This window comes from Semicossyphus pulcher, unplaced genomic scaffold (genome assembly GCF_022749685.1).
Source record: "Semicossyphus pulcher isolate SPU_LCO1_2020_fin unplaced genomic scaffold, fSemPul1.0.p SCAF_15, whole genome shotgun sequence".
Lineage (NCBI taxonomy): Eukaryota > Metazoa > Chordata > Actinopteri > Labriformes > Labridae > Semicossyphus > Semicossyphus pulcher.
Genome location: NW_027211659.1, coordinates 20,250,334 through 20,276,881, shown reverse-complemented (window position 1 = coordinate 20,276,881; position 26,548 = coordinate 20,250,334). Strand labels below are relative to the sequence as shown.

General features: G+C 38.5%; 1 protein-coding gene across 1 annotated transcript in view; it reads left to right on the top strand.

Moving 5' to 3' along the window:
- The window catches only part of lrp1bb (low density lipoprotein receptor-related protein 1Bb), a 274,477-nt gene that overhangs the window by 115,917 nt on the left and 132,012 nt on the right, over nucleotides 1-26,548 (top strand). The window contains exons 6-18 of the mRNA XM_069662704.1: nucleotides 403-660; nucleotides 1,647-1,809; nucleotides 10,543-10,765; nucleotides 12,548-12,740; nucleotides 12,886-13,029; nucleotides 14,936-15,172; nucleotides 15,658-15,838; nucleotides 19,557-19,776; nucleotides 21,363-21,552; nucleotides 22,522-22,644; nucleotides 22,952-23,095; nucleotides 24,465-24,590; nucleotides 25,610-25,723. Of these exons, the coding sequence (XP_069518805.1) occupies nucleotides 403-660; nucleotides 1,647-1,809; nucleotides 10,543-10,765; nucleotides 12,548-12,740; nucleotides 12,886-13,029; nucleotides 14,936-15,172; nucleotides 15,658-15,838; nucleotides 19,557-19,776; nucleotides 21,363-21,552; nucleotides 22,522-22,644; nucleotides 22,952-23,095; nucleotides 24,465-24,590; nucleotides 25,610-25,723 (2,316 nt within the window). The remainder of the gene's footprint in view (nucleotides 1-402; nucleotides 661-1,646; nucleotides 1,810-10,542; nucleotides 10,766-12,547; nucleotides 12,741-12,885; nucleotides 13,030-14,935; nucleotides 15,173-15,657; nucleotides 15,839-19,556; nucleotides 19,777-21,362; nucleotides 21,553-22,521; nucleotides 22,645-22,951; nucleotides 23,096-24,464; nucleotides 24,591-25,609; nucleotides 25,724-26,548) is intronic.

The following is a 26,548-nucleotide window of genomic DNA, read 5'->3' as shown; positions in this document are numbered from 1 at the left end:
AATGCTAGCGTCTTTAATTTGCTGTGCTAGTTTAAATCTATCATCTTGAAAATAATTGTTTGATTGTTGTGATTCTGTTCCATTTGGTGTTTTCTCTCTTTCTCTCTCTCTCTCTCTCTCTCTCTCTTTCTCTCTCTCTCTCTCTTGCCATGAATGCCCTCTACCTCTGATGGTGACAGAGTCTTTCTTACTAAAGCATGCTTTCTGTCTATCTGTGTTTCTCTTCTTTCTCTTTGTTTTTGTTTTCTTCTGAAATATGTTGGTTGTCATTTAAGGCCATCCTTTTGAAATGTTTTCTTGTCTTCCTTTTAGGTCAGTTAATCTCTTGATGTTTCAACAGTTCAAACTGTGCTACTGAAATATAAAAAGATAATATCTTCTATATTTTCCCTTTCACTCCAGATGCTGGTGACAGCCGTCCAATGCTTCTCATCGGTGGTTCAGATCGGATTGTCATCACCAATCTAAATGGGACAGGCCTTCAGCCCCTGAGGTCCCTGAGTGTAAATGGAACACTGGCATTGGATTTCCAGCACAACCAGGAAAACGTATGTTGGGTTCTGTCTACAGAGTCCTCTGGACAACTCCACTGTGCTGAAACGAGGAATCTGCGTGGATTCACGCGGGAGCAGGAAATAAGAACACAACAAAGTTTGCAACGTATGTTTCCAATCATTAACAGCTTCCCTCTCTTACAGTTCTATAACAACACTCAGTTGCCTTCCCTACTTTTCTGAGAAATTTCAGAGCTTAATTGCTCTTAAATCATGAAAAATGCCATCTATAAGAATGAAGGATAGCAGTGTGTCTTTTCAGCAGAGATACTGATCAACTGGCCCTCTCTCACACACACATGCCTACTCATTTTTCTTTTTTGTTTTTCTCCCAAACATCTGTGAGCTTTACCCCTATCTTTTCATTATCTGTGTGGTCGAAGGCAGGTTAGCTTTAGCGGTTTTGGCCGCCACCCTTACCCCACAGCTGTCATTGAAACCTGCAGGCTACATCAGATTTTGCTTTTGTTCCCTTTATTTATTCTCACAAATACCAAGCAGGTTTGACATTAAATGTGCAGGACTTTCACTGGTTAGTCGTGCACAGTGGTTTTTACTTGTAGGAAGTACAAATAAAAAAAAACATGTAAATAAGCATTAATGTTGTAGCATATTTCCATAGAAAAATGTAGGAATATTTTCATTTATAAAAATAGACCAGTCTCCATAAAAAAACACTTGTCATTATTAGTCCTTGCAATTTAGGAATAAAATGAGACAGTGACAAAATTCATTTTTGAAATCTATGAAAAACAGGCTTTGTCTGGATCTTCTAACCGTGGTGAACAATTACCACCTGCCTATACAGATTCACATTTTGTAGGGTGTTGCTGGCAGTAATAGGGACATCTCTTAATAAGACATTGATTGTTGCAACCACTCTGCATTACTTATCATTGGGTCTAGATAGTTTTAGCAGAAACCTTTTCAAATTGTGGCCATTGAGAAATTGTGGACAAAGCATAAGAAAACATGCCAGTGAGTTGCTTTGTTGGATGTGTAGGACCCAGTATTGTTGAAGTTAGACCAGGGACTAAAAGATTTATATTAAACTGTTTTACACAAAATTTTAACCCCTGTTTGTCGTTGCAGATGTGGAGCATGTGGCTATTGACTGGCTGACAGGGAACTTCTATTTTGTTGACCGCGTCACTGACAAGATATTTGTTTGTGACCATGTTGGAGACACATGTGTTACTATTGTCCAACTAGACCTGCTGAATCCTAAAGGAATAGCTCTGGATCCTCTCATGGGGTGAGTGTTCTGCAGTCTTCATAATACACCATCTCTGCAAGGCTCATTTATCATCATGCATCTTTTGTTAAAGCAAAAAAAAATCATGGAAGAAGAGAAAAAAATTGCTATGCATAACAATTGACTTGTCTGGGTGACTGTGAGCGAGTTACAATGAAGGGATTTAAATGATTCCCTGTCCTTCGACTCAGCCCTTTTCTCTTTGAGCTGTGTAATTTGGTGGATAGTAATGCTTCAGACAGTTTCCACTGTTGAGACATTCATTTGTATTCACTGATTTCACTCAACATCCCTCAGTAGAAAATGGCCCTGCAGGACTTTCCATTACAGGATTTTTGTCTCTATAGAGATCACAAAAAGCTGGGCAACTGTGGAGTAAAAAAGATCCCAACTGCTTTCTGTGAAAACTGAAACATTTACAGCATGTGGTTGACAGTCACACTGATCACAATGTTGGAGAACTTATTGTTTGTTTTCTCAGCAGTTTCCTTTGCCATCATACAAAAAAGCAAAAAAAAGAATATAAATAAAAATAAAACAATTTCATTCAAAATTATTATTTTTTATTTATAAATGTATTAATTATTTAATGATTATTTTGTTATAATTATGATTATTACTGCTACTACAATTTTTATAATAATTATCAATATTATTATGATTTAATATACAGAGAAACGAATCCTGAATTAAAAATTCTATTTATATTACTGTTCATATTTTTGTATGTATTTTTCAGCATAAGCTCAGCCTTTAATGCTGATCAAACTAATTCAATTGAAATTGAGAGACAGTGTACTGATATGACTGGAGCTGTCTATCGATTGTAAAATGTGGTGATGTTGTTCATTTACTCTCAAGCGTTGACTTTCACAGTCTAGATAACGATGTAGTGTCAGTCAAAACCCAACAGACTCCAACCACAGTTGTCGGCTTGCTGAGATACAGCGTCTTGTTCTGACAAAACATAGCTGGCTAGCTCTCTCACTAGCAAAGCAAACAGATGTGATTAGCATGATTGACATGATGGTCGTTAGGCACAGGGTCATATTAAAGTTATATTGCAAAAGGAAAATTATGGGGTCATTTTTTTGTTAGCTTTTAAGCAATGTACTGCACAAAGTAGTCAACAGTTTACCATGAGAACGCTGCCTGATTCCGCACCACTGTCTGCTGAGCTTAGATACGTATTTTGCTAGATATGACTCAACACAATGCTGATTGTAGTATTGTAACGATGCCCACATATCCCATCACGTACTTTACTGAGTAGTTAGGGTAGTTGTTCCCTTTTTACAAGAGGTTAGATATTTATTTTTTCATAGTGTTTGTAATGTGTCTTGTGCATGCCTCATGTTGGCAATAGTCATTCTGCTGGTTTATAATTGCAACCACTAGTGAAGCAGCTGTTTCTTTGCTTAATTTCAGCTGAATTTTTTTGGTACGGATGTGAGCTTGTTTCCTATGTTAAATGCCATAAAGAGGCTAAAATTGATTCACCCTCTGCTAGATTAATGACTCCAATGCAACTTTTTCCTCATATTTGTGTATTAAAAAAAAGGAAAAATTCATATCAGTGCTTAAAGTGTACGCTGATACTGATACTGATACTGATACTGATACACAAGGCAATATAGTACTAAATTTGAACTCAAATAAGTAAAGAAGAACAGAGCAATTTTGATAAGAGGACCACACCTGAAGACAGAGCCTGTTTTTAATGTTACACTTGACAGAGAGGAAAGAATCTGCGCTGCACTAGAAATGATGATACACCTTTTCTTTAGGTATCAGAGCTCATAGCACAGTAATGAGTGTGTCCAAACATCACTAAAATAGAAGCTTCTTGCTGCTTGAAACTAATTGTGTTTCATTGTGTCATGATCAGCCAATGAAACCAGCCAAGTTGACAAAAACTTTAAATCTCAGCATTTACATTTTTAAATCATGGAACCTGCAGTACATTGCTGCTTTCTGGATCTCTAGTTTATAAACTATAAATTATTTAACACTATAAGCTATTTGGTCTTATCAAAAATAATTGGCTGCTGGTTCCTTAATGACATGGACAGTTTTGATGCGGTTGGCAGCATTTTGGCCTATGGTAAAAATACAGCCTCCTACCGTATAGCTGGCTTCCTCTGAATCACCTCAGATAAGTAAGGCTGGTTTGTCATTGATTTTGCTGTAATCACACGTGACTCAAACACACTGTGCCCATTCTGTTGTGTGTACAGAGGGATGATAGTATGTATATAGAGTCTGCTTGCCCACTTGGGAGCTGGACATGCAGGCGGCTGGCTAGATTGACTGCGGAAGACAGAAGTTTTCCAAGGCTTTTCTGTGCCTCTAATTAGTGAGACAGGGGTACAGCTGTTTCTGAAAAAGCAGGCCTGAGAGAGGTCTGTCAGCCTGGAGCAATGGAGTGAAAACAAATGAAATCAGGGAGGTGCTGGATGGCAGCACAGTGAGTAGAACAGTGTTTATGGAATATGTTCTGGTTTAGCGCCCTTTTTTTTTGGAATTCAATTATCTCTCCGTCTCTTTTTTTTTTTACTTTTACAAAAGGCGTTTAACTTTGCTGTGGTACAGCCTTTTCATGGTAAACCTTTTTTCTCTACTTTAGAGAAAGTGTCTGATTGATGGTATGGTTTGTTCATCAGCTAGAATTCTGATTAGCATTGCACAATTAAGGGCCCTGCAGCAAGCTCCATGTTAGTTAGTGTATACTGTTTATCAGTGACTACAGAGGATGTAATTTGTTGTGTTTTGATGTGTTGATCAGTGCAACAACATAGATTCAATACAAGCATTCAACCACCAAGTCAACCCTTTGTCATGTAGTTAAGTTTTGATACTATTTATTTGTTTTAGCAAATTGTTCTGAGTGGAAAACATAATTTCTGCCTACATTATGTTCAATGGCATCACTTTTTTCAAGATTTTTCTTTTTCTAGAGGGAATGTCAAAATTTTTGTCATTAACCAAAGAATTGGACAAATTAAAACATCATTACTGCATTAGATTTTAAGGAATTAAGGGATCACAGTAGTAATAACAATTCATCCTGACTGTACTTTGAACATCTGTACCTATTGTCTAATTGTTATTGAGATATTCTACTAAATATATAATAATTAGTATTACCATGCATTGTAAGGGAAAAACTGCAGCAATTAAGACTTTACAGCCTTCAAACCATTGCCACTTATAATAATTGAAATAACCATTCAAGATTTTTGCAGGATTATATTAGAAAGAAATGCTGCTATACCCCTGTTAAGGTCTCACTTTCTTTTGTGTTGAAAGCAATTATTTCAATTTACTTCTCAAAGCAGACACATGAAAATAGTTATTCACAAGGTCCTTGATTATTATAGAAGAAGTTTGACTGTAAAGGTGCATTTCAGTCTGAAAATTGCAAATTTGAACAAAGCAGCTGAAGGTAAACTCTGCCACTGCTGTATAAATTGCTGTATGAATTGTCACTTGTAACAGTGTCTATTCAGTCTTCTGTTTCAGGGTAAGATAATATTTTCCACCGGTCCCTTGCAGTTTATTTTATCAGGGGTGCTCGGTTCCAGAATCCGACATGGATCTAGTTGTAGCTGCAGAATACAAAGGTACAGCATCAGCACCATCCTAATCCCAGAAAGCTATCATTTGTATGCCACATGGAGGTGCACCTGTTTGGGGAGCTGGGTCCCTTGCTGACTCTGACAGTTTTTCAGCACAGCCTGGTCTAGGGTTCAAAGGGCAGCCCATCTCTCCTCTGACTTGACTTGTGCAGATTAAGTTGGCTTCCCGCTGCTCTCTGGCTGAAGCTCGTTATCATTGGAATCTGCTGGAGCTCTGTCCTCTCAGAGCCGCCGCAAGACAGCATGGCAAGCCTTCCATGTTAATTACCGTTTGTGCAGACCTGAGCAGTTTTGAATACTTAAAGTGACAGTGCGTGAGATCTTTACTTCCATTTAAAGGACATATCACAATTTTTTCTGATATTCTTCAGACCTCATTGTAAGAAATGAATTACACTACACCTGTTTTCCATTCGGGCTCAGTATCAGTCTTACTTTCCACTGGCTCCCTGTGTATTTCCGATTTGATTTCCAAGCCCTCCTTGTGGTTTTTGAGCTACTAAATGGTTTTGCTCCTTTGCATCACACATTGTCTGTCATTTTATGTCTTCTGACTCACCCTCAGGTCCTCTGCAGCAAGCCTTCAAATGTCCCCAAAATTACCTCAAAGGAAATGGGAAATGCTGCTTTTATCGCCCTTGCCGCCAATTTATGGAGCCTCTTTGTATCAGAAAGGAAGCATCACATTTCACACATTTTCTTGCTGTTTTTTCAGATCTAGCTAGTTTTTACAAGCCTTTTAATGTTTTGTTTTAATTCAATTGGATTTCCCCTCATTACTTGAACTATTTTTACTTCATTAACCTTTATTTATAAAAAAAAACCACCGCCAAGTTGAGTGAGAATAACAGGGCTAAAAGAAACAAATTGACTGCAACATTTCTTTTCGTGGATTGTTCCTCACAAAAACTAATTTAATCAGAATAATAAAAAAAGATTCAAACACCTTGCAAATACTTTGTACACAGAGGCTTAATTGTATGTTAAAAAGTTGCATGGTGTTTGAGAAGCCATAATTGTTCACATTTGTCGAGAACCACAGCAGGTATATAGCTACGCCTGGGAGAAAAGTACCGGCGAGGGTTTTATGCTGCTGTTTTGTAGCTTCTCTCATTTCCTAAAGTATAGGTTTGGAGCCTTTGTGACTTAATCAGTCCCTCCAGGATTTGGTCGGCTTTTTTTGGATTGTTGTGACCTAAAATAATTTTTCATCAGCTCTCTTGGAGCTGAATGGAAGTTGAATGATTCAAGCCCTCTTTTTCATTCAAATTGTTGGAGCATATGAATATTGCAAAAATATTTGCAACTCTGATAATGGTTCTTAGTAACGTTATCAAAAATGGCTGTGTATTACAAAAGTTTGAACAAAACATGTTTAATTTGGAGATAAAAAAAGTGCGCTGGGAGGTTCTCCTCAGAGCACACAAATCTGTTCTAATCTACAAATCCGTCAAAATAGCGTGCACACGTTTTAAGTGCATTATTTATTTCATTTAGGCTGTTCTACTTGTTATTTCGGCTGCTCCACTACTGTAAAATCATCAATAAGATAATTGGGGATTACTATCTGACTGCACAATGCGTCTTTGAGATCAGCACTGACAAAAAAATCCAGTATCAATCAAGTAATGGAGCCTCTGGTTCATGGAATGTCGTGAACACCGCCTGTCAAACCAGGCATCATCTAAAACAGGGGTTCTCAAACTTTTTGGGGCCAGGGACCCCTTACAAGGAAGAACATTTTCCAAGGCCCCCCTCATGATCGCTACATTTTACACATGCGGCTGACGTTGCATTGTTTTACTGAACCTGAATGTTCTGCCATTAAGCTAGCACTAGTGGGAAAGGGGACTTCCTGTGATTTCCCGTAAAATGTACTTTTTTCATCATGTGTTGCTTCCTGCACTGCTCGCCTTAAGCAAACAGAGTATTTACAGAAGATGAGAACACATCTGACACAACAATCTCCTGTTGTGTGCTATAATTGTGAAAGGGCAACTTCGGAAGTTGTCCTGATACTCTGGACATTGTAAACTAGCAGAGCTTTCTGGAAGACAGCCAGATCACCTGTGCGTTTTTTTTTCTCCGGCAGAAAACCTGTGGCAGGGCGCTGAGGAGCACTTCATCCCCACGTTTTTCTTTTTGAGTTTCTTTCTTCGACAATATCTTGACAACAGGTCACCACTCAAACTGGCCCTGCATGAAAACATCAGCGACTATCTGTCTGAAGAGTTAATTACCAATATAGTTGCCAATACATTTTTTGCTAATCAGTTGACTAGTTGTTTCAGCTTCACATGTAAATTTTCTGTGTAAAAATCTTAATTTTTAAAGTTACTAGTTACTAATTTTATCAATGTAGTAAAAAGACTCCACACCCCTCTCAACTTCTCTCCCCCTCTTCAAATTTTGTAATGCTTTTTTTTTAGCCAGTTTTGTAAACTGGATCTTTATTTACTCTTAAATTACTCGTAAATTTTATTTACTCAAGCATAATAGAAATTTAGACCAAATGATCAAAAATAACAAGAAAATGCATAGAATATCTGTCAAATAAGGCAACACAGACTTAGTGCCTTTATTGTACGTGGAACGATTATGCTGTCGTGCGTCGCAACCCCCCAAAGGCCCATTCTGAGCCAGGAAAAAACCCTGAGCCCTGTTTCATAGTGATAAACAGCAAAACATTTCAGTTTGAATCATGTTAATACCACTTACATACTTTAAAACAGAGGGTCTTTTTATTCAAATTGCTTGTGGACTCAACTTGACAGCATTTATACTCGAGTAATTGATCTTAAAGCTTTCAGAAAACTTAACAGTAGCGAGACAGCCGCAGGGACGGTTCGTTGTGACGTGAGTTCAGTGACTCATGACAGATTGACTTGATGTGTCACAATCATATCAATTTCTATTGGTCCAAAGCTAACGAGGGAGGGAGTAATGGACACAATATGCTGGTTTCATTAGAGCAAATGGTTGTCATCTGTAGACATGCAGCTTTTAATAATACAGCACAATTTTATAATTTATTATACATTTATTATAATTATTTCAGGGACCCCTAGGCTATGGTTTGCGGACCCCCATTTTGTCACTTTGAGAACCACTGCTCTAAAAGATGTTGAGTATTGTATTATTATGAATTTACTGTTTAGAGTCTCTTGATTTATTGCATCAGAGTCCTCGTTTCCAGCATGCAGCGATATTTAAGATACACTGAGTGATCTATCAGATGTTTGATAGGATATCATTGACATAAAGGGATTGATATTTTAAATAACAAGAAAATTAGTCTGGTAACCTACATTAACCGTTTTGGTGACATTGGCCACTGATCTAACCATACATCTGAGTCTGACTCTATAGTGACAATCAACAATCTGATGGGACACATGCATATAATCTGTCTATTCATACAGTTACAGGACTTTTTTTATAAGATATATTTTTCTGTTCTGAATTTTTTATGCTGATTTATAAAAACTCTGCGAGTACATAGATAAGACTGACAGTCACCTAATCTGTCAATAAACCCCGGGATTTGTCAACCCAGTATGTCTCTCTTAACTCAAAGCTACCTTAATGTAGACAGTGTAATAACTTAATGCCAAAGGGAAAAAAGACCTAATGGCTTTTAGAATCAGTTAACAAAACAGACAATTTTCTAGGCCACTTCTCCCTTAGTTACTGTTGCTATACATGTCAATCTCTCCAGTTTTGCAGAGCAAGTATGCACTTAATCATGTCACAGAGCGGTAGATTAAGAACTCAAAATTCTTGTTAATTAGATGCCTGATTTTAGACAAAATTGAACAAACTGATAGGGATGTGCACTTCAACTGTTTAACCTGTTGTGTACTTGTAACAAAACTTTTTGGACACTTAGTTTACATACAACTTATTTGTAGTGTGTGTGAAGTGAAGTGAAGTCACTCTGCAGGCAGATTTTTCCACCGTCTTTGTTCATGTCCCACAGCTGTTGAGCGCAGCGATATTTTTCATGATGATACAGGTATCATTTGAAGTCTGATCACTTTCGTAAAATAGTCACAATTCATATTTTGAAGTGAAATAATGTGATTATGAATATTTGTTTACATTATTAGTGCCATGACCTCACCTATCCTGACCTGTAAAAAATGCTTAATTTGAAAGAACAGCAATGACTTTAGAGTTTAGAATCTTAAATTCATTTATCAGGCTCAAGCTTGTAATCAAAGTTAGGCATGGTAAGACCCCTGCCTGGCCAGATGACAGAAGGCCTACTTAATCTAACAGCTTGTTGTAACTGTTGTAAATATGATGGAAGTTATCTGTCATTAAAGTTATAATCTCGAAGATCGAAGAACAGTAATTGCGGGAGCACACTTCCCAGATATCCAGACAGTGTTGCATGTGTGACGTCCACGTTTGGCTCCGGTTGTAACTCTTGATTTTCCTCGCTGACGGTTGCTTTCCTTTTTAGACTGTTTGCCTTCATCTGAGCGTCGAATTTGTTTCTTTTTCTTTGGATTTTCACTTATTTTTGAAGTTGTATCTGTAGTCATCGATCTTTTCTTTGTTCAGCCATAGTAGATTACTGTTTACTCACAATACTTGCAGAGACCGAGCGGCCGCTTAGCTCTGCCTACCCTCTCTGGCAGACCAACCACTGCTGGGTGATGGAAAACGCGTCACTAACTGGGCGCCACTTGGTATTCTTTCCGCCAAAGTCGCATCAGACACCCAGTCCGCAATACTGCAAATGCAAAGGCTTTCATCAGTGGGCCATAGGCTCAATCACCATTGTGTTACCTCATTCGGCGATAGATAGTGACAGACATTTATTTCAATGAAAATCTTTGAGATTATCACTTTAAGTATCATTTGGTTTTCTTGAATGGCTTGAGATTAATCACACAAATAAAGAGTAATGCACAAATGTATACTGTAAGAAAAAGTATACATGTGCATTTTGGGTTTGTTATTTACTCATTTAATGTAGGAGACCTACATTTAAGAAGATCTTTAGTAAAAAATGAGAGAGCCAGCTCTTACAACAAAGCAGACAACATCAGGATTTAAAGAATGTAATCACCTTCACCCTCTGCAGAATGATGTTCTTCACTGACTATGGGAATGTGGCCAAGCTGGAGCGCTGCAACATGGATGGCACCAACCGGACCCGACTGGTGGATTATAAAATTGAGCAGCCCACTGCCGTGGCACTGGACGTGGTCAAGAAGCTGGTCTACTGGGCAGATGCCTACCTGGATTACATCGATGTGGTGGATTACAACGGCAAACATCGGCACACCATCCTTCATGGGAGCCAAGTGAGTGTCACATTTCACTGTAAGCGCTGTATTTGTCTTCCACGGGCTCCCCGTCATAAGGAGCCATTGTGGACAAACGTCAGTGAAAATCTGAACAGACAATTGGCTTCTCTTATCAGCAGCTACTTCCCCCCTCTTCATTTGAGAGGCTTCAAATTGTTACATGAGAGGGATTTTCTTGGTTAATTTTCTAATTTAGGGCACAGCTCTTTATCACTGCAAGACAGGTGGTATATTCACTGCTTGTTGCTATAATTCCCTCTTCATTTACATAGAAAAGGTCTTTTGAATAGAGGATAGATGGTTTATGAAATTCAGGCACATGTGGGGCTGTACTCCAAATGAGCATATCAATAGTCTCTTTCCTGTAGTACACTTTTGAGGCCTTTCATCACAGATTATGACTATTCATTAAGAGACCTTTTCAAGCAACTTGGACGAGATGTTCACCATTAATGAGGAAAGAACAACGTACATTTCAAGCACCTTATTCTGTATGCAGGTGATCTTTGCATAACATTGCCTCCTCCATTAGCTTGTGGCCTTGTTAGACAGCAGACATTCACTTCTTTGCATCTGCATGACAAATGCCTGCTGCTCCTTTATACTTATTTTCTTTAGACTGTGTATACTGAAACATTTCTTTCTTAGCTTGTGATATCAGTGGTTAGAAGTAACAATTTAGTCCCAATTTACAACAACAATTTATTTTTTTTAACTTGATATTAAAAATATTTTAATGGCTGGATTGCAACCTGCATTATGTAGCCTGTTCCCCAAATCTGTCTTCATTTCTTCACAGTAAAAATTACAAATACAATCTACTCTTAACATACTCACAATTATGATTAAGATATAAATTGGTTACGATCATTTGCAAGACTATGTAGGTTTTTTGAAATGTGATTTTAATATTGCTGTGTATTCACACGCTGAAGTTGCACAGGGCAACATTTCAGCTTAATCAAGTTGCTCGACTTCTTATAGGTAATGCTTATAAGGATGATTCAGTCCTGTCTGGTAGATTCTGTTATTATCCAATAAAATCCAAGAAGTACTAAATAGCATGGATTTTGTAAGGTATAGGCAAGTACGGGGCATGCATTTAAGGAGTATGTGTAAGATTACTTTGAAATTGAAAGTAGGGCACACCGGTAGCTTTTCTAGTTTAGCACATGCTGTGTAGAGGTCCTTACCACAGCAACCAGGGTTCAATTCCAGCCCAGGTTGTAAGCCACATTTCATCCCTTCCCTATCTACCCTGTCTCTCCCGTCTCTCTCCCCTCAGTCTCTATCTATATGATGACAAAAATGCCCCGAAATATAAAAAAAAAAAGATGTTGTAATGTAAAGCGCTGAGGCCAAATTCCACAGAGGGAGACGGTTGAGTGGTTTGTTTGTTATTTATTTATTCTGACGCATGTTTCTTGGTGCCAGTGATGTTAAGGTGTGACCCAGCGAGCTTATGTGTACTTCCTGTGAACAAAGCTCGTCCAGCCATGTCGCTGTGTGTGGGTGTCAGCCTGCTAAATGTAGCATGGAGGCTGTGGTGTCCGGGCCAGTGGCCTGCCCATGGAGTCTAGCTCTCAGCCCTGTGTGGGCTGCCAAGTGTACAGACAGCCCTACAACCCTCTTCTCTCATACATGCTGCATAATTAGAGATTAAAGTTCTCTCATAAATACATTTTTGTTTTTTGTTTTTGTGTGTCTCGTGAGGTTTGACTTATTTTTGGCTTCAGGGGTGATGTTAAAAAAAACAACATGAATCGTCTTGTTTTTCAGGTGTCATACATTTATGCATTAGCTGTGTTTGAGGACTACCTTTATGCCACCCACTCCGACCCTTCCAAAGGGAGTTCCTCTGCAGAGCTGCTTCAGATCCACAGGTTCAACATCACAGCAGAGAGCAGGACACTAGCCAGTCTAGGGAATGCTAGAAGACTCCGTGTTTACCACAAACTCACCCAGCCAAAAGGTAAAGGAAATTTCCAATAGGTTAACATGTGTAGGTAAGTTTCCATCTTTTACATCTTGTGACTTACGAGTTGGAGTCTGTGTTGATACAGAAAGAGGATGCTTCAAAGTCTTAGAATGATTTCTTTTTCTGATTTTGTTCACAGTCAGGAGTCACGCATGTGAAATGGTTTCATATGGAAAGCCGGGGGGATGTTCCCATATCTGCCTTCTGAGTGGCAGCTACAAGTCCAGAACCTGCCGCTGTCGTACTGGCTACAGCCTAGGCTCTGATGGACAGACCTGTAAAAGTCAGTACACATTTTTCATTGGATGTAAAAGATGCAACATTGTGCATCTTTTAAAAGTTTTAATATTTTTTGTTTCATAGGGTTGTCATTGACAGTGCATTTTGTTCTTGATGAACAAGAATCCTGACTTATGCCAGAAAAGGTCTTTTTGCATCATTGTTCTTTTAGATATTCGGCTCTTTCGAGTTGAGCGAGGCCTGTACAGAATCGATCTCCGCCTTACCAAGCCCATTGACGGTAGATTGTTGTCCGACTTGCTCTGAAAACCCGAGGCTTTGAAGTCTCGTGGGAGCGAGGCGGTTGCAGTTTTCAGGGCCAGGCGCAACAGTTGCTCTCCATCGACTGCACAACTCCATGCATGATGGGAAACGACTTGCTCTGGTTTGACTGAAGCGCCTATTGGCTGAAAAAGCTTTGACACCACCCACAAGGAAGTGATGAGACTTCTGTCTTATTCATCATTTTAAATTAAACTTTTTAAACGGTTTTATCTAAGTACTGTCATTCACAATTGAATTCTTTACACATGCCTTATGAATGCTGTCTTAATAAACATATCTGCATTGGTGTTTATATCAAAATAACTATCAAAACCCCTGAATAGAATATATTGAGAACTTCATATTAAATCCAATAAAAAATAATAATAATAACAACAACAACAACAAATGAAGACTTTATTCACATCAATTCACGGTGAGGTGTTAGTATTATAGATGCTTGACTAGGCGAGCAGCAAATTTGTCAACAAAGAAGTGTCCGACTTTATGACTCCTCCCCTGACTGCAATCAGCTACTCTCGCCTGTTGTCGAGGCGAGCCGGCAGTCATCTCGAACAAACCTATTGACATGCTCCTGTTAAAGTCATGTGTCATTCTAAAGACGAGGCAGTGCCACACATGCCTCAGCCGTAGGCCTACAGTGATGAAGATGAGTGCTGGGGGACACAGACCCATTTGAAAGTGACTTTCCGCTATCGACCTCTTGCCAGCCTGATTGATTATTGTCATAATGAGGTTTTAAGTTTGTCTGCATTTGTTGGCTTGTCTGATCAATTGGTGGACATTGTGTAGTTGACAATAAAAGCAGTAGATCAAATTGATGACACAATCTGAAGGCCCACCACTTTTCGATCGGGGTAACAAAGCATTGGGAGGCTTGGCGTGACACATTTGATTTATTTTCCCCTCATAGATGTTCTGATGACACCAGCTATCTCTGTCTTGCTCGCACTTTCCTCTCCCTAAGCATAATGAGATTTGGTACTAAATGGTAGTGCTTCTTCATACAGCAGTCACTGTGGGGCTTGATATCTGGGTCTCTTGCAATGCTTAATTGTCTCCTGGGTAGTCGGTCTCTCCCTCACAGAATGATAAATTGAAGTGAGGCATGTGTGGTCCTCACCCCCAGCATCCCAGTCTCTTGGGTAGGTGCTGAGAGCGAGGAGAGGTCTGCTTTTCTCACTGGAAGCCCTCCTTCATTCCTCCTCTTGCCTCTCCAGAGGATCCCAAAGGGTTCGAGAACATACAGCCCCCTGAGCGGCTGGCGGTCCGCCGAGGAGTTGCCTCAGCTTTCTAGGGCTCTGTTTGACTTTCCACACAGACGCCATGTTATTTTATATCAGAAACTCAGAGCCAAGGTAAGTATTGCCATTGTCTGTTTGCTCAAGCATTTTCCTTCTTCTACTGTTAAGGCAGCTTTGAAGCAGGCATGATTGAAGGAGGAGAGTTTAGTCATTGGCACTGATTACTGGCTCTATTAAGGTGAATGGATGGCCCTGGCTCTGGCTCACATATAAGAACAATGTGGCTGGTAAGAGGGTTTAATGCTGGGATCAGCACTGATGAATTAGACCAATTAAATGACAATAACAGTAAAAAAGGGTCTGTCCTTTCTTGCCTTGTAGAGCCCAAAAACGATCTCTTCCTTTTCTACGGTAAGGGCCGTCCTGGAGTCATCCGAGGCCTTGATATGAATATCAAATCCAGCGACGAGCATATGGTGCCGATCGAGGACCTGGTCAACCCTCGTGCCATTGACTACTACGCAGAATCAGGACACATCTACTTTGCTGACACAACCAGTTTCCTAATTGGGCGGCAAAAAATAGATGGAAACAGCCGAGAAACGATTCTCAAAGATGGTAAGTCTAAATGTATTTTTATAAAATACTAACTGCATCATTATATTAGGAATATATAAGGTGGATTGTGCACATTTTTTTTTTAAATATTAGGGATATTATTTTGGGACCTTTAGGTCAGGTTAAAGTAATTTTGCACGTTCTTTATTAACTCAAAACACATTATTTTGTACATCTGTACTCAAAATGTAATACTTGTATTTTGTAGATCATCTGGAAAAAAGCAGTAAAAAAGGATTGGCTTGTCTGGTTATTCAAGTCTGGCATATGAATGCTTTATTAAACAATAACATAGTTTCTCACCAAACTATTTATTTGGCCAAGTAAAGAACAGTGAAGCACATTTGTACACATTTTTACATATATTAAATACAGACTTTGCTGTGTGATTGACTGTGGCCTAAAATGTATCTTTATATAACCATAGATAAAATAAAATAAGATCATTTTTGTTCATTAAATTTGTGCTGCTGGTTCTGTTGTAGAACTTGACAATGTTGAAGGAATCTCAGTGGATTGGATTGGAAATAACCTGTATTGGACCAACGATGGCTACAGGAAAACAATCAGTGTTGCCAGACTAGAAAGAGCCTCCCAGACCAGGAAGACTCTGTTGGAAGGGAATATGTCACATCCGCGGGCCATCGTGGTCGACCCTCTTAACAGGTCAGTAAAAGAAAAAGAAGTAGTGAATTGTGTTGTACGAAAGAGACACACAGACTAAAAGAGAAACCTTTTGCCAGCAGCAGTTTTTAGCAGAATATATTGAAAGAAATGATGTGTGTAGAAATAACATATGAGTAGGTGAGTAATTTTGTCAAAAAAGGCTTGTGTTGCAGTCTTTTTAGTGCAATTTTGTACCTGTGAAATTTGTTCAAGCCCTGGTTTGGGGATTTTGGCTTTAACCTTTATGCAGTCTCACTTGAGCTCACCTGTTTTGCATAGAATGTCAATAACTGCTCTTTGTTACATGCTGGATCTAGTTACATTCTGGTATCATATAAATTATTAATGAAGGTACACATACTGCATTAAGTTATCTCCCGCAACCCTTTGCCAACATGTATACTGCTTATATAAGTAACCATCTTAAAGCTGATTTTTGATAATGTGTTGGTTCAGGCAGCACACTTTGTTGGTCTGGTCTGGACCTGTGCTTGATTACAGCTCCAAGCATCTGTATGTGTCTTAGCATGTTTTTTTTTTAATATATTGAATCGTAAAGCATGGGTTTGATTGAATAGACAACTAAAATTTATATTTGAAATAAGAAGATTTTACATGCCAAACATTACTCAACAATTTGAAGTTACCTATAGATCCTTAAATCGCTCAAAAATATGTCCCGCAGGAGTTTTTTTTAATCTCTATTTCCTCCAGTACTAATGTAGGGATCTTATCACTCTTATACCCATATATATGATTTGTGAAATGTTAATCCAAAATATCATGTGTTAAGTAGACATTTGTTCGGACTGATGATCACATCCCCATGTGGAGAGCATATTCTGCTACCCGAAGTAAAGCAGCATGATTAAACTGAGAGAACATCTGCTGTTCCAATGATTACAGAGTTGTGTGTTTTTGGGGAAAGAAACCGGTGGCTTATCTTGTTACCCAAACCTCAAGCTCAGGTACCAGTTTGTCTGGTGGATGATTCTCTCAGTCTTTATGCTTCATCTACTTTGCATTCCTGTACAACTTTATATTTGCAGTACCCAGCCTGCAGAGATGATATTACACATATATAGTGGAGATGCTGCAAATAAATCATTGAGTTTCTTAAGGATCTGAAGGATTAACACTTAAAGGCTAAAATCGTATTAACACACAACAAATCCATAGCAGCCAGAGATTAGTTTTCAAGCCTCAAGAGGGTTGCTCCAAAAATTTTGCCATACAGAGCTGTTTTACTGATAGAGGCACATACATAAAACCAATACCTGAACTTATTAATGTTTTTTTCTTCCTGCTGTCTCAAACATTTATGAAAACCTTCCTGTAACGCTCCAAAATAACAATTAAGTCTACTTAATTATGTTGTAGTATTATGACTTGTTCTGTATCAATCACACTGATCCATTAATTTAAATACGAGCCACACGAGTCAGACTGCATATCAGAGAACATTTACATTTATAACACTGATGAAAACAAACATATGCTTTTTGTAAACAAAAAGGAAACATTAGCTGTGGTGACAGCACTGCCTTAAAAGCTTGAGACTAATGAGGAAATTGCCTACTGACCTTCTTTCAGAATTTAAGCCCTGACATAAATACTGTAGCAGCAGTGTTAGGGGTGGGGAATATCATGTCACGTTTTTTGTATGAGGATTAATAAGTTTTACTCCAACCCTCCCATTGGCAGCACACATGATTAGGAAAGCTAGTTTTGGGCTTCAGAGGTAGCATTCAGCCTGAAACCTGCAGTCCTTTGATCTCTATCTGCTCTGCTGGAAGGGTCTCTTCAGGTAAAATGTGTGCACCCCTCCAACTGATTTCTTGGCTGCATACTCACCACCTTATTTTCTGCTCTGTTTGCATCCTCTAGCCTGTGTTGAGATGATAAGGACTACTTAACAGTGTCATTCCTCGCTATCTTTGCTGCATAAGGAATTTCATACATGTATTCACATGAAAAATCCCCAGACACATAATATTTGACTTGAGTGGTTAGACTGTGGATTGGTTATTTATAAATCTGTCACTTAATTTAATGACAATGATTTTACTAATAGGCATAAAAGGTTTGAAAAATCAATTATCCATTGAGTTTTATTTTATCTTCTAAACCCCATTGCGGTCATATTTTTCTTTGTCCTTTTTCAGCATTTACAGTGGTTCCATTTGTTTCATTATTGATTTCATGTGCACACACTCTGGGGATAAAATATCAGCCTGCATTAAAAAGAAATACAGCTGCAATCACCAATTTTATTATTAGCATGTATTTCGCCACTTATTATTCACTATCAATTGGTAATGGTTTGGTCTATAAGATATCAAATTTTGAGTTGAAGTTAAACTTAGCCAGCACCCTAGGTGTTGTCTTTAAATGTCTTGTTTCATCTTGTGAAACCTACAAAACCAAAATATATTCATAGTAATGTCATAGAAAAGTAAGAACAATTTAAAAAGGATTAAAATTATTGCCAGTTTATTTTTTGAATGACTGACTGATTAATCAACTAATCGTTGCAGCTCTAAATGAAAATATTGAACAGGAATAATATTCAGTTCTTGCACTGATTCTTTATTAAATAGAATTGAAAAAGTATTTTTTTTTTTGTTATTAAGACAATTCAAGTATGGTGTCCCATTGGTCCATCTGACTAGGTTTCTATGTATGTATATATATGTGTATATGTGCAATTGTGGGCATGTATGTGTGTGTCGGCATGTGAGTGTTGAGACTTGCTGAATAATTCACGAGGGCGTAAAAAAAATACTTCAACGCAGAGGGAGTCTTCATTCACCTCCATATCCCATTCTGTTTCATCTTCCCCTATGCCAGCCCTCTATCATTGATGAGAAACAGGGGCCACATGGTTCAGTCAGCAGCACTCAAACAGAGCAAATCCCCTGGGCATGGTTACTAGAGAACAGATCATGTCAAATCGTTGACCCAATCATGTTTCAAATACCAAAGGCCCATTGAGAGTTGCATTCTTGCCATACACATGATACACTGAACTTTTTTTTGTTTGTTTTTTCGGTTGTTGGTTGGGGGGGTTTGCCTTCATGTGCATCAGCACTTTAGCTTGATTAGCCTGAATACTCTCTCAGGGTAACACTCACTTTTGACTGCCAGGGATGTTTGATTATTTGGTTTTACAAATGGGAAATCTGGTTTCCATTTTATTACCATATCAACACTCTAGTCATGATGTGAAAACCAGTTTTCTGAACTAAAGGTTATATTCTTGTATTTGGCAGTCTGGGTTGTGTTGTCTTTAATGTTCTTTCTATGAATGAAAGCCACATGTGAAAGATTCAGTGGGAGGCCCAGTCATGCCCTCCCTTGGGTGTACAGAACAGAACCCACATAGTAAATTTTACTGTGGTATGAGTACATCATTCTGAGAGAAGCCTGCAGAAACATGCTGTCATACGTGTAGTGATTGATATATCAAAGCAAGGGGCTGATGAGGAACAAGCACAACCATCTAACATCAGTGTGTCAAGAAGTAAGGGCACGGATGAATGAAGAGTAGAATGCCGAAATAAACTGCCTTATTTTAAGCATGGGCGATGATTGGTGTTAGTTCGGATCTGAGGATGATCTATTGATCTGACTTACATAACATGTTCTGCCTGAAAAAAGATCTTCTAATATGTTGGTTAATTGGTGCCATAATTATTTGTATCTGCCTGTATCTTAGCTGGATGTACTGGACAGATTGGGAAGAGGATGAGGTCAATGACAGCATTGGGCGGATAGAGAAAGCCTGGATGGACGGATCCAACCGGCGCATTTTTGTCACCTCCAACATGCTGTGGCCCAATGGTCTAACACTGGACCACAGCACCAGCACCATGTACTGGTGTGATGCCTACTACGATCACATCGAGAAGATTCATCTAAATGGGACTGGAAGAATGGTGAGTTTTAATGTGGAGTTAAGCAGACATTTTTAAATGATTTTTGAATTTTTTAAGTTGTCAAAAACATTGCAGAAGTTTTACACCCTAAAAAATGGTCACCAAACAGAAAACAGCAAAATGATAAACATTGTATTATGCCTGCTAACCAAAGACAGCACATTAGTTGTACCTAAATCTCATTCTTGTGCATGTGAAGTCTTATAAATGTCAGGAGTGATTTATGTCAATTATGGCACAAACATCCCAAACGTCACAAAGATATATGGATGAGACTTTGGTGGTTCAAAGTCAAATGTCACTCTTACCCTTTAAAAAACAGTTTTTAACACATTTCTGATCATTTAAAATGCTGATGTCATGACTTTTTATACCCAAAGAGACAGAGGTAAATTTCACTGACATCATAATGTCCAAAAAAACACATTTCTAGTCATTATTCACATTCTTTTCTTGTGAAATAGATATCTCAGAAATGTCAGGAATGTCAGAAATGTCAGGAAGTAATCTACAAGTTTTGCCAAAATGTCCTCTTGGATTTAAGAATGAACTGATTAGATTGTGGAGTTAAAAGGTTAGGTCAAGGTCACTGTGACCTAAAGTCTGTCTCCTTCTTGTCAATACAATATCCCAGCTACGCCTAAACGTTATCAGGTCTATAATGCTTGTTATATGCTTTTAAGACATCTGAGAGAGTGTCGCTGATCATCACTGGACAATGTGCCCTTGCTCTTGGTCTTTCGTACCTGTCTGTTCTGCTCAAAGGAGAAGGATCTTGTGACAATCACATACTCTGGAGAGAGAGCGAGACAGAGAGAGAAAGTGAGAAAGTGTTCTCTTGTATTATGTCCCGGCTGCAAATGATTGCGGTGCAACCTCTCCTGTTTAATGTTGGCCTATTCATGCCATTCTGGTGTCTTATAGGATTTTATAGGATAATGTATTGATTAGAATATTTTCAGTTAACAAAAATATATCCCCTGTCCCGACCACATTTAAAATATCCTTTTGTGGAAAACACATGGCTGGATGTAAACTGCAGCTTGACTGATTGGCATAGTTATACAACCGAGAGGCGGTCATTCTAGTTTATATGATTGCCATCTTAATTTGGTATTTAATCAGTGGCTGACTTTTCAATTTCAGATCAATATCATCTGATCATTTTAGGGTCCAAAACGGATTTCTCCATTTTAGAAATGATACAATGTTAATGTGCAAAGCAGTGAAATGATTGAAACTGCTTCTCTTCCCACAACAACTGCCAACAAGACAGCCCTTCATCCCCAATTGCTCCTGTCGACTCTGGTTGTACTGCCATATTAAGCTAATGAATTATTTGCAAATGCTATTTAATCAATGCCAGGATTCTAGCAAACATTATTATAGGCAGACAGCCCTGTATGAATACATTTGTGCAAAGAAATTGAATCGCATTCATCATATACTGTGATCAAATCATTTCTAATCCCATATTCAAACAACTACACCCCTGTTTGAGATGATTGATTCTTTTTGTTGCTGGTGGTGTCTTTCATGGCTCTTATAATCTTTTGATTACATTGTGTGTTTGCTTCATGTTGCAGGTGGTGTACAATGGAAAAGAGCTGAACCATCCCTTCGGAATCTCTCATTATCGTAATTTCATCTTTTGGACGGAGTACATGAATGCTTCTGTCTTCCAACTGGATTTGTCCACCGGCGATGTCACTCTGCTGCGAAGCGAGAGGCCACCACTATTTGGCCTGCGTGTCTATGATGCACAGAGTCAGCAAGGTTGGCTGCTTTTCCTTCATGCACTCCTCATCCAGTGAACCATAGCTCTCCTTACTGAGAATTTGGTTTTGCACCGAAAATAAAACCACTTTGTGCTGTGTGTCCTTTATATCCCCTATACACATTTATGTAATAGAGAGCACTTAATGTGATATATACACCAGAGATTTCAAATGTATGCCTACTTTTGTCAAATTTCATGGTGTAAAGCAGTGTATTGATCAACAGTGACAGCGACTCTAAAATCACTTGGGGCTCTGTGTGAAGTTAAATAAGGTTACCAAGGTTTGGAGGGGTTTGCTCAATTCTCTAACAAATGATGATGGATTCATGCTGTGACAGTGGAGAACTGTATTGACCCTCACTGGCTACAACATCCACAGCCTAGCTCACACCGTGCAGAGAATTCTTACTGGACATTTCTGTATTGTTCATGTCATCGAATAGATTAATTGGCTATCCTGTCCTCTGAATATTAATAATTGGCTCTTATAAAACTAGGAGCTTTATCTCATAGGTTCAGGCACTGCCTTTGAGCTCTGTGTTAAATGAAAGTGACAAAGGTGTCTTATGCTTTAACTTTATATGTGACATTATTTCTTTCCCGTGGAGAATGTCAGCTTTGTCCGGAAAGACAATTTATTTCTCCAAGATGGATAAAAATGTCAAATGTCTTTCACTTGACATGTTCCCAATAATTTACTTGATATGTGGTTATAGATCACAGGACATATACTTGGCATGTCTGTTCAAGGCCGGAGATGACTTTTGTATCAATGAAATGATTTATTCTTTCAGGGATTAAAGTGAGCTCTGAACCTCTGCTGTTCACTGTATGAAGGGAAAAAGGACAAATCAACAGCCAACAGACAAAGCAACAATCTAACAGAAACCTGCTGCACTTTACATGGCTTTAGAAAATGTCGTTTTGAATGAGCAAGACACCTAATTTGTGATCTACTTCTCCAGGTGATAACGCATGCAGTGTGAATTATGGGGGCTGTGGTACCCTCTGCCTTGCCATCCCAGGAGGCAGAGTGTGTGCCTGTGCTGACAACCAGGTTCTGGAGAAGAACAATGTCACCTGTGCAGGTAGGAGGACATAATGAATCAGAGTAAGAGGCCTAAGATCATCATGTCCCTGTAGTGTAAACCTGACTTCATCCAGTGGGATGATAACCATCTTTATGTTCATATGCAAATGTGCTTTTAAACAAATAAATAAAAAAGGGAAATGATCCCAGTGGGTTTCCAGGAATATAATCCTGGAACTCCCAGTAGTTACGCATAGGGTCATGAGACATTATTAACATGTTTTTTTGTGCTATTATAGTTATGCCAATATTTCCGCTAAACACATTATTTATAAGAAGTCTCTTGTTGATTTTGTTCCTCCCAGAAGCGTCCAGCAGTGGTTTAGAGCCACATCGATGTAAAAGTGATGAGTTCCAGTGCCACAATCATCGCTGCATACGGACTTTGTGGAAGTGTGATGGAGATGATGACTGTCTCGATGGAAGTGATGAGGAGAGCCACAGCTGCTGTGAGGATCTTTAAATCTGTCTGCAGTGCAAGCAAACACACTGCATGCAAACACACACAAATACATCATACAGACACTTTATATTTGATAAACTTACATGCTCCACCATGCACCAAGCTAGAAAAGCTAAGCTTTTTAAAGGCTGACTCCCTCTTGCTGACATCTTCTATGTTCCTAAATGTCACTGAAGTAGAGGTAAAAAGTGTTCCTCCTCCCCACTGCTGTCTCCCCTTATGCTCCTGTTGAAGTTGTTTTGCTCTTTAACAAATCGGTCGGATAAACACCCTGTAAGATTTTTTTTTTTCAGACAGAAAAGCACCATAATCTAATCCTCTGCCAGAATGATCAGAACTGAAAAATCGATGATCTGCTCTCCTGGGACATAATATATTTTAACAGTCCACTAACTTGGTTTGTTTTAGTGTGTTAGAGGGTTATAGAGTATTGACTGGAAAATACATAAAAGTTGATGGCAGCTTTAATAAGGGGGATTTTAGTAATAATGAGCTTGGTGTTTATCTCTAGGGAGACATACTTTCCAAGTTATAATGTGAAATTGGCTTGAAAAACCAAGGCACTACAACCTCATAAAAGATATACTTTAGACACTGTAAAAAAATATATTGGAGACTTCGTTGCCCTCAGTTTAAGGACAAACCACCAAGGAGAAACTTGTCTTAAAGAGATTCTTCTCTTAAACATTCCCTTGCATGGTTCCAAACATGGCTTGCTGGTCCATCAGCAAGATTAGTTGAGCTGCGGACTCAATGAAATCCCACTAAGAAGCTGTGAATATAATGGATACTAACATGAAACTTCTTTTAATCCATAGGATTGAGACAGATCATATGGCCTAAACAATGTATAAAACTTAATATTATATGGCCTGACCATATTTGGTCATTGTGCTTATTTGAGGCCAAATTGTTGAATTCAGAAATATTTAGTGTTTACATAAGCGTGTCAAAGAACAGCGGGATATTCCATTATTAGCGTGCAATGATTTTGGTATGAGCAGCAGTCAATGAGTGAAACCACTTTAAAAGCCCCCTGAGGTCGTAATTTAGGACTGTTTAGGCCAAGTCATTTTGAAAGAGCAACTGCAAATGGGAAAACAATTGACTGACCAACTTTCTCACTCACCTAGTATGTCAGACTGTTTAAGGGCTGGCCCAGCTTTGCTGTGGTCTAGCCATTAAGATCATTTATTCATTTAGCCACCTTGACTGGGACTTAAAAAAAAAAAGAAAAGTAATTACGGTTGTATTCTATGTGAAGTTAGATTTTTAAAATGTTGAATATTCCACACATCTCTATTTGATTCAGATGTATGGTCACTGACTGACTTATTTTGCTTTTTGAACTACAGACAATCACACCTGTCCTGTTGATCAGTTCAAATGTAGCAACAATCGCTGCATTCCCAAAAGATGGCTTTGCGATGGAACAAATGACTGTGGTAACAATGAGGATGAGGCCAACACCACATGCTCAGGTAGGTATCATACCACATCCATGTTTTGTTAGATTTAGTGTAGCTGTGATTGCAGTTTGATAATATTAGGGTTATTTCAACTGTGTATAAAAGATAATTTCCTGTTATTTCAGCATTTTGTCAAAAGCTGTCATCCATTATTATTGGTTCTCTTTGCAGACTGATTGATTTTTAATCAGTTGTCCCAAAACATCAGGTAGTCAATGAACAACTACTGTGTAATTTTCTGAAATAGTGATATCAGAACAACATATTATGGTTCCTGGAACAACTGTTGTTCAACTAATTAAGCCACTACTGTGACTGATTTTGTAGCAAATTTCAATCAAACTAATGCAGGCTACAAAAAAATAAAAGACCAAAAAACGTTCTCATCTTAGCAGTAAGACATAAACCATTGTTTAATAACATCTTTTCATACAATTTGCTCTCTTCAGATGTTGTTAATACATGTCAGTTGTCTTGACCAGAGGTGTCTGTTGTTGTCAAGCAGTCATCACTATTATACCTATATATACAGCTCAGCACGATGTAATCAATCTCATTGTGTGAAAGCACTCTTGAGTATCAAAGAGTGCTTTCTATAGCACCTAAGAGAGGTAACTGTATATGAGCAACCCTTATAGTATATCACATTGCCTCCCATGTCCTCAATGGTGCATTTCAGGAGCTTTTCCATCCTTAGAGGATCAATCAATGAGCATTAGCCAGAGCATGATGGATGTTTCGTCATCATCAGATTGACATGTGTATCCCACTTTGGAAAGAAACCGCTTATGTGCTGTCCATGCACGTTCACCACAGTCGTGCAGTTTGTAACCGACAGCCCATCAAGCAAAAGCACATTTCCTGTGGACTTCAGACCTTCCCTGCTGTCCTGTGTAATTGAGTGATAAAATGTATGCACTGGACAGACACTACCATCCTGGTAATGCAGTAATCATTACAGTTGTTGTGCATGTTCTGCATTGACTTATGCATGAGTGATTAAATGTATTGCCTTATTTCTTCTCTCTCAGCCCAGCCCTGTCAGGCTGACCAATTCTCCTGCAAGAACGGACGATGTATACCTCAAACCTGGAGATGCGACAGGGAAGATGACTGTGGGGACATGTCCGATGAAATATCATGCGGTGAGTCACACATAGCTATTTACCACATGTCATTCAAATGTCACTGTGCTTGGATATGACTGCTACTGCTATTTGTGTTGCTCTGTTTGGTCTGGATGTAAAATAGGCCAGCAGTGAATGAGTCAAATACTTGTAAGGGCATTTAGGGTAATCTCTAGTGGTTTACTCCTCAGTTATTGCAGTTATTTGTTGGGGATTTGAAGCAAGGATGAATACCTTTTTTTTTTTTACTGCGCTATAAAAAATATGTGAGTGGTGATAGGGTTCTTAATTTGCACGACTGCTTGAACAGTTTTGTCATCAGGCTGTGAAATTTGTAGTCCCTTTTTTTCTTCACTAGGAACTTTCAAAATGTAACTTCAGAATTTATGTAGCTGGCTGTTCCAGAAACGTGTTTAAAGTGTTGTAGTTCCTCTTACAAAGGTTACTAAAGCTTTCACTTCTAAAGTATAGACAGAAATGTGTATCGGGCAGTACTCTCGATAATTGGATATAATTAAATCAATACACTAAATTGAAAAAAGAAAAGTAAAAAAGCAATTGCATACTAAGCTGATAAGAAATAATTGTACCTTTGGAACAACGCTATGTCCTGATACATGATGAAGTAGATGGAAGAGATTTTGCAGTGAGAAAGTGGTGTGTCTCTAGTGAAGCTACTAGTCGTCAGTCACTTTAGCCCAAATAAAATAGCTCAAGGTAATAAAATTGGATGTATGGAATGAAATTTGACACATATATTGTTGGTGCCCAGAGGATGAAAATGGTGATTTTCACTATTATTTTCATAAAGCGCTCCCAGCATGTAAACATTTTCACTTATCC